The sequence below is a fragment of the Tauraco erythrolophus genome, chromosome 10 (genome assembly GCF_009769465.1).
Source record: "Tauraco erythrolophus isolate bTauEry1 chromosome 10, bTauEry1.pri, whole genome shotgun sequence".
NCBI lineage: Eukaryota > Metazoa > Chordata > Aves > Musophagiformes > Musophagidae > Tauraco > Tauraco erythrolophus.
In genome coordinates this window covers 3183435-3196894 of record NC_141474.1, presented here as the reverse complement: position 1 = coordinate 3196894, position 13460 = coordinate 3183435, and the positions used below count along the sequence as shown (strand labels likewise).

The window sequence follows — 13460 nt, the reverse complement described above, 5'->3', positions numbered from 1 at the left end:
GAGAGCTTTGAAGTGCAGTAGATATCCTGCAAATCGCAGAGAAGTATAGCAACCCTATAAAAAAGGAGACAAAATCATAGAATCATAGAATCATAGAATGGTTAGGGCTGGAAGGGACCTTCAAAGGTCATCTAGTCCAACCCCCCTGCAAGGAACAGGGATATCTCCAACTAGATCAGGTTGCTCAGGGCCTCATCCAACCTGGCCTTGAACGTCTCCAGGGATGGAGCATCCACCACCTCTCTGGGCAACCTGTTCCAGTGTTCTACAACTCTCATGGTAAAAAATTTTTTCCTAATATCCAATCTGAATCTACCTCTCTCTATTTTAAAACCATTACCCCTTGTCCTATCACAACAGGCCCTCCTGAACAGCCTCTCCCCATCTTTCTTGTAGGCCCCCTTGAGGTACTGGAAGACCGCTATAAGGTCACCCCGGAGCCTCCTCTTCTCCAGGCTGAACAGCCCCAACTCTTTCAGCCTGAGGAGCTGAAAAAATGCATCTGGAGGTCCAGTACCCTTCTCATACCCTCTGGGAAAAGGATTACTACCTTGCTCAACAGTTTCAGTCATGCCTCACAGCCAAACTACCTGGTCCTCCATCCTCTCTGAGCCAACACAGAGTGCCAAACCACCACTCAACTTCACATTGCCACCACGCTCAGAGTGCCGGCGCTTCCTGACATTCAACCTCACGTCTGACGGCTGCCCGAGCGGGTTTTAGGCGTGCACCAGCAACACGGTAGGGAAATGGCAGGAATTTAGACTGCAAAAGGAAGTGATGAAGGCTCTGACTGCTTGCCACGTAGTGTGAAACAGAGCACCTCCGGGGCACAAGATGGCCCCTGCAGAAATATAACATGGATACCCTACTTATTAATAAGTAGGTGCACTGTAGGGGGTTGGGTGTTTTAATCCCTTTCTCCGCTATCCTTGATTTACCAATATATTATTTCCACATATGTGTAGTACTGATTAATGGAGTTGGGCTACTGGGAAACTGGTGTGTCGTAGTGCCTTCGCTACGGGGCTGCGCTGCTGCTTGTAACGAGCACTGTCAAAAATCTGCATGTATTTCAGCACTCAACCTACAGAAATACCCTCTACAACTGAATTTATCCTTTGCTGGTAACGAAGCCTTAAAAATGAAAAAGAACAAAAAGAAAACCAGGAAAAGGAACATTTATGACACACACAAAAATGTAGTGGGTCTGCAGCCAAGCGACTGGGTACGTACTAATATTACATCCACGTCGCAGAACTGCATGAGCTAATGCTGCGGAGACTCCGGCAGCATTAGAGAGATTTTTTTACAGCGACAAATTGTAGCTTGCTTGTTCCAAACCATTCACTTAGCCTGGATATTTGCCTAAAATAATTATTATACTTGGTCAAAGCAGGCATGAGAACACACTATACTTACAGAATGAATTATTGCTAAGGAGATAATAGCGTAACCAGTCTGGATGTCTTCTGATTACAGTTCTCCTGAGGTACATGGGTTGTGAGTAAGTAGTTGGCAAGCAACAGGAAAAATAAAACATCAAATGAAACCAGCACTATAATAGCTCCATAACTTTAGGGAGGAGGGGAGAAGAGAAAAACCTTCATTCCCTCCACTGGAAGGATGCAACTCCTTATATTAAGGAATTTATTATCAGATGTTAGCAGGAAACTTTAATCCCTGACATGATGGCACCGGGAAAGAACCTGTTTACAGATTCTTCTCCAGTCTCCACATTTTTCAGCATTTCCAAGGTAGACTTCTCCTAAAAGCATAATCTTGTTTCTTAAAACAAAACCCTGGATCATGAACTCTCCATCAGGCTTTTTGCCATTTTCCCAAAGGGAAGCCAGATTTCATCAAAGAAAACACCCAGCAGCTGGTACTAAAGTAAATATTTGCTGCTGAGTGCTCAGTGCTTTGGAAAAAAAGTATAAATCAGGGCCCAAATAATGTCTCAATTGCACTAAAAGACATCTGGAGTGATGCCAGAGGGATCGGTGGAGTTACTTCAGCTCCATCAGTGCCCCAGAGCTGCTCACTCAGGTGCCCAAATATGGACCCAGACTCTGAGCTTAGCATCTCAGTTCTGCAGAACTGAAGTTACACGAACTTTTGGTGTTTAAGTGTGTCTGTTGCTATGCAAGACACTGTTTCAGAAGTCTGGCACAGTAAGCAGGTCTACTACTTTATCTGCTCAGGCCTAAAACCTTCACTCCCAAAGACTGGGGAAAAGCAAAATCCTTCAAAATTTACGTTTAGGTGCTATTCTGTTCTTCGTAAAGCCTGATCTCCTCTGGTGGCACCTGGAGGCATCACGGGACAAGCAACGGGCAACTGTTGCGTTCAGTAACAAAGGTAAGAGCACCTTGTTTTAGACACAGTGTTTATTCACCAACTGACCCCGTGGCAAAAAAATCAAGTAGATGGATGAGCTTTTTGTGGAAATGTGGCCATCCCTGCATTCCAGCACAACACAACAGCTTTAGTGCACAGCACACTTTCTTTCCGTTTCCAGAAAAAAAACTCAAAATGGGGTCTATTAAAAAAGAATTCTCACTTACATATCAGTAAGAAGCATCTTGAAACCTTAGCTATTTCTATACATTAGATTTTCTTTTTTAAAACATCATTTTAAAACATCATAACCATCAAAGATGATGAAGGAAGTGGAGCATCTCCCTTATGAGGAAAGGCTGAGGGAGCTGGGTCTCTTTAGCTTGGAGAAGAGGAGACTGAGGGGGGACCTCATTCATGTTTATAAATATGGAAAGGGTGACTGTCATGAGGATGGAGCCAGGCTCTTCTCAGTGGCATCCCATGATAGGACAAGGGGAAATGGATATAAGCTGGAACATAGGAAGTTCTGCTTAAACATGAGGAAGAACTTCTTCCCAGTAAGGGGAACAGAACACTGGAACAGGCTGCCCAGAGAGGTTGTGGAGTCTCCTTCTCTGGAGATGTTCCAAACCTGCCTGGATGCGTTCTTGTGTGATCTGATTTAGGTGGTCCTGCTCCGGCAGAGGGATTGGACTGGATGATCCTTTGAGGTCCCTTCCAATCCCTAACATTCTGTGATTCTGTGATTTTCTCCCAAGAGGCTTTACAACCTTCACTCTCCTCAGAGTTGCCGTATCCAAAGCCAAAAGCATATCAGGAGGATACCCTTTTACCTCTTTTTCGTTGCCGGTAATCATTTCCCACGTCCCATAGTGGCCTTTCTCCTGCCGGAAGAACTGAATGGCTTCTAAGAACGCCTCGACTTCATACGTGGTCTGCTTGAGAAAATCTAAAGAAGACAAAAAGTAACACAAAGGATTTACCCATAAATAACGTTTAAAAAATAACCATCCTGTTTTGATTCATTTTCCTGCTCCATGTGCATCTAGCAGTGATATTTTCACATCTTTTGTTAAACCCGGATCTCTGAAGACCTTGGGCTTTCATTCAGATTTAGAAGCGTTGAACGATCCCACCGCGCATATGAACTATCCCAAGCCATCCCATCTGAGCTGCTGAGTTAAACCAACACCAGCAAATGTTAATCCGAAGCACGTGGTAAGAGTTTTACTTATGGCAGCAAGCCTTGTCTGGGGGGGGCTTTGACAAGGGGGCCATTAACATCTGAAAGCTCATCCCTTGCCTTTATGCCTCTGAGCAATGCAAGATGGTACCTGGGAAGACTTTGACAGCACGTACCAGGGCCAAGGGTTGGGAGCTTCTGCTTCTTCAAGGCAAGAATTAAGAATGTGAGATAAGAATTTAAGATAACGATAGTCAGCTGATTGCGGCACCCACGCCGTTGATAAATTGCTAAACCCTGAGTTAACGCTCCCCAATAATCTTTTATTTCCTTTGTTTTATTAAAGAATTGATGATCAAGATGGTTTCACATGGACGTGCAATAAAATAGACCTGGACAAAGTAAGTGGCGTGCTCATACCGATTAAGCACAAAAACTTCTGACAAAATCGTGCTGTTGTCCCTAAATATTTCAGGAATGTTTAACCACAGCTCTGGAGTATCTGGTTGTCATCCATGGCTACTGCTGCTAGATGGTAGCTCTTCCCAAGAACAACGTGGTAGCCTGGGGACACCCTCTCGTACAAACGAGACCACAGCACAGAAAAACCTGCGAAGTGGCTGAGCTAGTTTGCTCTTCCAAACTCTGAATAACCAGTCGTTCCACAAAAATTACATCTCAGGCAATGTATTCCTTCCAAACTGCTGAAGGCTTTCAAGAGGGTTGCAGCCAACGCTCTCCTTCGCATGAGAGCTCACAAACCCACAGCTAATTAAGACCGCAAGAGCAGTCACACAGCAGAACTCGTTTGTCATGACTTGGGGAGAAACAGCCCCTCTGCTTCCAAATGTGGAAAAGCTCCCCAGAGCAATCAGGCTGTTGACAAACCTGACTATGAGAAACCACCACCGAAATACTTGAGGAATTCAAGTCTTGTGTCTTTGCTATGAAGCAGAGCTTCAGGATTATTGTGAGGATTATCATCTTAAGGGAAAGCTTTGATCAGCTCAAGTCCTGTTGTCCACATGTCAGGAAGAAAGGAGGGAAGAGAAAGAACGTTAATTCTCTCAAAGGTGAGTACGCTGCTTTAAAATATACTGATATGTATAAACAATTGTTAGGTGAAGAGTCAGACAGCAAGTTCTCAAGCCTTGCCTGTCAAGCAAGACGCTTCTTTTGACTCGTTCATGGAACTTCTAAAGAGAGAAGCTTTACAGGAGGCTTGCATAGATGCCGAGGGCGATACAGGGATTATACAAATTATGGGAAACAACGACGGATTAACACTACAGTGACGCCTGAAATATCTCCTCCATGCGCTTTATACAAACCCAAAAGCTCCAAAAACCTATAATTAATTTCTTCAATGCTTCACCCTGGCTGCTCCTTCAAAACAGCACTGTACAGATTTTATCTACGTGGTGGGCAACCAAGTTTCAGATCTGCTACGAGCCCAAATGTCAGAATTTTCCCTTGCAGAGTTTCCCCTGGGCACAGTAATTACTTCAGGAAGGTATGTCATACACACTGAGGTGCAGTAAACCCTCTCTCAGTGCCACTCCAGAGATGCTGTCCCTATTTTGCAGATATTTGGTGGTCCAGAGAGATCACACAACTTCTTCAAGCTCATGCGACGATCAAACAAGAGGAAAACAGCCAGGTAAAATCCTAACCATACCTTCACTGCTACCTCCGTGACTTACAGCATTTTTAATAGCTAGTCACAAACCAGGATGCTAAAATATCAGTAAAAGAGTTGAAAGTCTGGCAGTTTACCGCCAAGAGAACATCCTCTGATGGCAGCTTTAAGGAAAGAACAGAGTCTTCCACCTGAGAAACTGGTGGAGCGTTGTATCTGACAGCTTTTGTACTTGCAAAATTAAACTGTGGATATTTTGATGAGAAGAGGGCTGGGCTTGGCTGGAGGAAGGGAGAACTGCAGCTCCTGCAGCCCTCCGATCGTGACTCACATGTTTTCCTTCTTCGCAGCTGCGCTCCCTCCTAACCAAAAGGGACAACAGGCCATCCAAAGGGCTGGATCTTGGACGTGCTGAGATGATGACGCGCCAATGCTGACAAGAACCTGCCCTTTAAGATCATCAAGTTTTACACTCCATGCTCAAGGGGGGTATTTTCTCTCTGTTCTGACTGTTCCCAACCCCATAGAGAAGCAGGGAGAAGGTGCTAAAAATCCAAGAGTGATTCATTTGACTAGTTCATGGGAAAAATATCAAGCCGTAAGTACCATAAAATCCCAATCGCGCATTCTTTCCTACGCCAGTAAACACAAGAGAAAAACACAATTAGGGCAGTCTTACTACAAAACCAGGTCCAAGTAGAAAGGAAGCTTTATCCTTCAAGGCTACTACAATTGCTTAATTTAGGCAATTTCACTCCCACTTTCCATAGGAGGAAAAGATTGCATCAGGGATAAGGCACTGAGCAACTAGATCCATCCAGCATTGCGCTGTGCAGAAGCTGTCGGGCGGGCACACAAGACAGAGGCACATTCATGGGATACGGCTCAAGAAAAGGGAATTGTACCCAAGCTGAACGGAGCTGTGGAGCACATCCTCCAAGATTTTAGCAGGGAAGAGCCAGGGCTGCTGTAAATCAGACCTAGCAGTTCATGAGAAGGCTAGAGGACAGCGGCTGGCTTGGCAGCCAGCTCCGTTATGCCACAGCAAAGCAAGGAAAACAAAGAATAAGCTGTTGGGGTAGCCCCGCTCGCGTGCAAGAGCGGGGACGGTGCGTGGGAGACGGAAGCAGACGCTGCAGCTGCACGCAGGGCAGGTGGCGAACCCCAGCGCTATCAGGAACGATTGTTCACCAGCAGAAAGGACAACGTGTGCTTCGCTCTCCCAAATGCCCTGGCAGGGGCTGCCCCTTCCACACGTCTGGCTGGCACCCGTCGTGAGTGACGCGTCTGTTCGTGGAAAGCGGAGCGTGTTAGGGGAGCTTGGTGCGGCGGCGGTTGTGGGTCGTCCTTATCCAGCTCCCATACAAAGCCATAAATTTTACTGAATGTCCTCCAGAAAAAGCCCGGTGAGGCTTTACAGGTACCCAGACTGCTGCTATGTGCTTAATCCAGGCTGGTCTGCACTTGGAAAATTACCCAAGCAGCTTCTCCAGCTGCTAATGAGTATCATATCAGTTTATCTGTGGTGAGTAAAACAGAATTCTGTTTGCTCTGTTGAATTTTAAACCAAGCAAACCCACCTGGAGACTCTGTCTTTACATATCCAAGTGTGGAGCCTCATTTTAATAACAGGTAAAATTTGCTAACGGCTGATTCCTTCTATAAACATAACAGAGTAAATGCTATAAAGGTCTTTCTTAAAAGACAGAAGGACATGTAGAAACACCATGGCTTTATAATTCTCCCCAGATTTGCACACCTCTCCAAGGCATGGCCGAGTTTGTTGAGTCCTGCAGAAAGCTGACTGTAGGAATGAGCTTCCTTGCAGTGTATGAACAGTTGAAATCCCTCTTCAAGACAAAAATAATAAATCTCAAACCTTAACTCATCAAAATGATACACAGAGGAGCAGGCTACTCGACACCCACGGAGTAGCACCTGCTCCAGAAGTATTAACTTAGAGGGTCCCATTCCTCATTTCAGCTGCATCCGATGTTCCGGCTGCTGTGGGACTCGCCGTCTCCTGACGAGTTGCTCCAGGCGATGAGCTGCAGCTCCTTCTCCGGCACTTGGGCAGATGAATGTTTGGTCGTACGGGCGACTAATGACGACATCTTCAGTTCCAAGCTCCTACGTGCTCTCCCACCCCAGCAGGACAGCTGCACCTTTGTTTGGAGATGGATGTGTCGCTGGCACAATGTTTAAAAGCCCCTCTGGAAAGGCTGTTTGAACAATTTTTCTGGCTCACTAACGCTTCTTGTGCGTGTCCAAAGACAGCAGCAGAAATTAATTGCACTGGTGAATTTAGTCTCGTCTGTAGCCGTAGATCAACCTGTCTTGTATCAGTCAAAACACTGAAAATCTCTGGGCAAAAACTTCTAGAAACAGGCCTTGTTACCAGACAGGATGAGTGCCGCAGACCTCACTGCCTCGAGCTAAAATTGTGGATTTTCAGCAAAGCTGGAGAGTATTAAATCTGTATTCGAACACTCCAATTCAAATTTTCTATCTGCATGCACAGCAGATTGCTGCGCCGGGTCTCCTGCCATGCTAAAAAGTGAGTATTTCAGTTTCCAGCTGAAACCATGTCCCTCTCTGAACACTAATTGTCATTAATGAAGCTATTCAAACTCCCTACTGTGGCATGAAAAAGGAGGCTAAAACAGTCATCAAACTGCAGGAATGCCAACAGGTGTTTGAAGATGGATGGTGTATCGTTTAACTTAAAAAATATAAACGGCTACAAGTAAAGTCATAGAATCATGGAATGGTTTGGGTTGGAAGGGACCTCAAAGATCATCCTGTTCCAACCCCACTGCCATGGGCAGGGACACCTTCCACTACACCAGGTTGCTCAAAGCCTCATTCAACTTGGGCCTTGAGCACTTCCAGGGATGGGGCAGCCACAGCTTCTCTGGGCAACCTGTCCCAGTGCCTCACCACCCTCAGAGTGAAAAATTTCTTTCTTAGATCTCATCTAAATCTCCCCTCTTTCAGTTTAAAGCCGTTGCCCCTTGTCCTGTCACTACATGTCCTGTCAAAAGTAAGCAGACAGTAAGAATCTTCCACCTCCCAGAATCCATGGGGTGGTTTTGCTCCACTGAGACTCCAGCGGGTCACGGCTCCCTTCTGCGCCTTGGCTCATTCTGCAAACCAGGACTCTGATTTTTGGACGCAGCAGCGGCATGACCGCGTTCAGCTGCTCGGAGAGCCAAGGAACTGCAGGCAGGGTGTTTTATGATGTGTAAAAACTGGGTTTGTCATTCTTCAAAACAAACTGAGTGCCCCTATTGCAATCCAGTAAACGTCCTTCTCCCGTGTGGGCTTTTATTACCATACATTTATGGCTTTTATTGTTAATAAAAGTAAAGGGGCATATTGAGTGTGGACAAAGTGCTTTAGCAAAGCTAGCGAAAGCACTGAGGGTAATCCAAGTTTTCTGGCTGACATTTCACAAAAGGCTGAGGCCCAAAGACGTAGATGAACAAGTGTTAAAACAGAATCCAGGAGCCTGAGCTCAGAGAACACGGGTTTTAATTAAAGAAATGCTGATTCTGACATAACGCCCATCATCTGACTACGAAAACTCAGAAGTAATCCACCCTGGCTTCATCCGTTTCCTGCAGCACAAACATCTACGTATAGGTTTCTGAGCTGGAGAGCTGCCTACAGTTTGCTAACAGATTCTGCATTCAGTGAATATTATTTTCCATACGGTCCCTGAATTCTTCCCGTAGGTAACTATAATTGATATCAAAGCAACGTGGCATCTAACGATGGCCGTATTTATAAAAGATGATCATTGCTGGAGCAAGTCCAGAGGAGGGCCACAAAGATGATCTAAGGGCTGGAGCACCTCTCTGATGAAGACAGGTTGAGAGAGTTGGGGCTGTTCAGCCTGGAGAAGAGAAGGCTCCGGGGAGACCTTCTAGCAGCCTTCCAGTACCTAAAGGGGCTACAAGAAAGCTGGAGAGGGGCTTTGGACAAGGGTGTGCAGTGACAGGACAAGGGGCAATGGCTTTAAACTGAAAGAGGGGAGATTTAGATTAGATGGAAGAAATTTGTCACTCTGAGGATTGTGGAGCACTGGCACAGGTTGCCCAGAGAAGTTGTAGATGCCCCATCCCTGGCAGTGTTCAAGGCCAGGTTGGATGAGGCTTTGAGCAACCTGGTGTAGTGGAAGGTGTCCCTGCCCACGGCAGGGGGGTTGGAACTAGATGGTCTTTGAGGTCCCTTCCAACCCAAACCATTCTGTGATTCTATGCAAAGGCCCACAGGCAGGAAGGCAGCCTTGCCTGGCTCTTGCCTACCATCCTCAATAACTGTAGCTTTGGTCAAATGTCTCCTCCCAACACCAGTCACTAACAACCTGATACATTTTTTAGTTCCCTTCCACACAACAGCAGGGCCTGTGAATACCACCTCTGATCTTCAAAAAGCACGGGCTGACGTTAGCTAAGGAGTGGGGAAGGCAGGAGGACAGTCACTGGAAGGAAATGAAGATGACAGAGGAGTGAGTTTGGTGGCCTTTCACTGATGGGGAGAATGTTTGGCACTTACTATAGTATTTGGAATATGATGAATTAGTAGAAACTGCCTTTAATTTTGCATGACCTCACAGTGACATTTCCTTGCCTCCTCATCTATTTGGTGCAAAGCTGGCTCAGGTGAAGGCAGTGCCAAAACATCTATTTTGTAGCTCTTTCTTGCTGGTCACCTCATACAGCATTTTCCTGCGACAAGGAAAATCTCTGTACAGATGAAGGGCCTTCCTTCTTGCGATACTACAAACAGATAGTAGAAGGTGGATAAAGCTGAAAAATATTTGGAATTTTAAGTGTCTTATCTTTGGTTTTAGCAGTCTCAAAAGATGGTGCTTGCACCACTTACTCTTTCCACTGGACACTGGAATCTGTTCCTCAATGGAACAGATTTCATGCTGAGAAATGCAAATTACATTTTTCCCGATTTTCTTGTCCTTCCAAGTGATCCTCCTCTCACCTTGGCATTTGTTTCTTTCAAACATAGATTGTTGGTTTTCCCAGGCTTTCCATTAAACATGTTCTTTAACAACAACAACAACAAAAAAGTTTCTAACTGAATTAAATTCAGTTCTTTTGGAACAAAAGCTGGTATAAAAGAAAATACGTAACCTCAAACCAGAGGGAGGCTGCTGAAAGCAAAGGCTGCTATTTTCAGAAAGTGTGGTGTCTTAGCCGTGTAAATACACAGAACATTTCCATCTCTTGTACTGGTACTTCAAAGAAAGCTGTTGCACGCTGCCGGCCGCCGAAGGATTTGGGGTGAAGGCAGCTGGAGAACATCAGGGAATAAGAGACATCCCTGCAGTTAAGGAATCATTCGGCCAGCCTCCCAACACCGCTGTTAGGGGATGCCCATCAAATAATAATGAATGAGCAGGACAAAGAATGATTTCCCTTTCTAAGAGTGATCTTTGTAGTACAAGTTTCCTGCAGAAGTGTTTTTTGTAGCATTTCTGGTCATACATGCCTGGAATTTATCTGCTGTGGGTAGGGACTGCGGCGATTATCGTCTGTTGCTCACATAGTTTCTGTTTAATGACGAGCAACTTTCTACTGTGAAGCGTACGAGTAACATCATCACCCAGAGGCTGATGAACAGGACCCAGAGAATGGCTAAGAGAGAGCAAGACCATCCCATCACCAGACTGTCAGAAGGCAAGACGCCACCACCCGAGTTCCCGGCATGTTTGAAGAGCTGTTGCTTGTAAGATATTACAGAAAATTGGTAAGAAGGGCCACGGCCGTCGACTTCAAAAAAAAAAAAAATAAGGTTCTGAAAATTTCTGTCTCCAAAAAATAAGCAAATGGTCCCAACCCAAAGGGGACCACAGGTAAGAAAGTGAAAGTGAATCCATCTGCTTGAACCTGGGGAGATGAGGAGAGCTTGGAAGTGGCCCTCAGGAAAGGATATCGTGCCCAGGGCTTGTAACAAACGCAGCTACAGCACCTCTAGAAATGATCCTCTGAATAAAAGGACACATCATTTACTTTTACAAAATGGACTCCTGCCACATCCTTATCCACCTCGAGAACGAGGCGAAGTGTAACGCCCTGGGTCTGAGAAGCATCAACCTGACAGCTCCGACGTCTTCCTGAGAGCAATGCACTGCCGTATTATTCATAGATCGTGTGGTACAAAGCTGCTAACCACCAACAGAAGCTCGATGAGGTCACTTCCAAACAGGATACAACCCTGCAATAATACGCTGTATTTAGAGCAAATAAAGTTTTGCAGCGCGAGTTCCCTCCGAGACCATCAAACCAACGTTCAGCGGGGTTAACCCTTCGCTTTGCAGCACGCGATGCCTCTACTAAAGCTGTCCAAAGCAGCGTGAGACATGAGTGCACCGTCATAAACACGCACGAAGAATCATGGTATTGTGGACACGCTGGAGGGAAGGGATGCCATCCAGAGGGACCTTGACAGGCTGGAGAGATGGGCCTTGTGTGAACCTCATGAAGTTCAACAAGGCCAAGTGCAAGGTCCTGCATGTGGGTCGGGGCAATCCCAAGCACAAGTACAGACTGGGCGGAGAATGGATTGAGAGCAGCCCTGAGGAAAAGGACTTGGGAGTGCTGGTGGATGAGAAGCTCAACATGAGCCGGCAATGTGCGCTGGCGGCCCAGAAAGCCAACCGTGTCCTGGGCTGTATCAAAAGAAGTGTGGCCAGCAGGTCAAGGGAAGTGATTCTGCCCCTCTACTCAGCTCTTGTGAGACCCCACCTGGAATACTGTGTTCAGCTCTGGAGTCCCCAACATAAGAAGGACATGGAGCTACTGGAACGAGTCCAGAGGAGGCCACAAAGACTATCAGAGGGCTGGAGCACCTCTGCTATGAAGACAGGCTGAGAGAGTTGGGGCTGTTCAGCCTGGAGAAGAGAACAGCTTCTGGGGTGATCTTATAGCAGCCTTCCAGTACCTAACAGGGGCCTACAGGAAAGCTGGAGAGGGACTTTTTACAAGGGTGTGTAGTGACAGGACAAGGGGCAATGGCTTTAAACTGAAAGAGGGGAGATTTAGAAATTTTTAGAAATTTTTAGAAATTTTTCACTCAGAGGGTGGTGAGGCACTGGAACAGGTTGCCCAGAGAAGTTGTGGCTGCCCCATCCCTGGAAGTGTTCAAGGCCAGGTTAGATGAGGCTTTGGGCAACCTGGTGTAGTGGAGGATTTCTCTGCCCATGGCAGGGGGGTTGGAACTAGATGATCTTTAAGGTCGCTTCCAACCCAAACCATTCTATGATTCTATGTTACCTCTGACAATTCCTAAGCGCTTTCCAAGCCAGTTACCATATTCCTGGTGCAAGTGAGAATTTTTCTGCTGCCGAACTCTGAAGCTGGAGCCCAAATACAACCTGACACCCACACAAATGAGTGTCTTCACGGCTCCTAAAATAGGCTCAGGTGGTGGGCACCAGGCAGTGGTTCTTCTGCACCACCCCACGCTTGGTAATACCTAAGAAAAGAAGAACCAGCCCAGGGTGGGAAGGTGAGAGGTAGGAAGACCGTAATCACAATTAGGATATTACCACATTAATCATCTCGGTGTTTCAGAATGATTGTAACTCCTACGGATTGAAAATCCTACCCACAGCGTAGGCAAGTACACTTACTGGAAAAGCGAAAGCCATGCTGATGGGAAGGACTGATGATGTGGAGCAAAAGCATCCCAGAAAGAGGACACAGATTCTTATTTTCAGCAAAATATTCTAAATCACAACCAAATTGTGCCCTAAAACATTTCACGAGTTTCGTGGCACCCCACAAGCCTCATCAAAGATATTCAGAGCAAAAATGGTTTTGACTGTTACGTGACAGCATTACTATTTCTACGGAAGATTACACACCAGTTTTGAAAAGTCCATTTGGACCCCAGACATCTGCCTGGTGAAAGACCAGCCACGGTTTCAGCCGCTCATGTAGCTCACAGGAGATCTCACCTTATTAACCAGAAAGTGATTTAATTAATCAAAGTGCAGGCGCTGCAGTGAGAGGAGCCAAGAGGCAAATCCCAGGTTTGAGTCAGGCAGGCAAAGGGCAGAATACTCTGTCTCCCTTTGGACCTTTTCCCACCCCAAATGCCCACGCAAACCTTCAGAAAGGTCTTGCTTCCATCTCAGTGCAGAAGGACATTTTTCTTTAAGGTCAAAAAAAAGCCTTTTCCTCCTTCAGTTCTATTTTAATTGCTCCTTCCACACATCATCTGAAAAAGGCAACGAGAAAATCCTTCTCTTCAGCTGCCCTCTCCGGAGAA

The 13460-nt window shown here is 46.1% G+C and overlaps 1 protein-coding gene across 1 annotated transcript in view; it reads right to left on the bottom strand.

Moving 5' to 3' along the window:
- The window catches only part of NIBAN1 (niban apoptosis regulator 1), a 68511-nt gene that overhangs the window by 13175 nt on the left and 41876 nt on the right, over window positions 1–13460 (bottom strand). The window contains exon 6 of the mRNA XM_086617692.1: window positions 3177–3292. Within this exon, the coding sequence (XP_086473818.1) occupies window positions 3177–3292 (116 nt within the window). The remainder of the gene's footprint in view (window positions 1–3176; window positions 3293–13460) is intronic.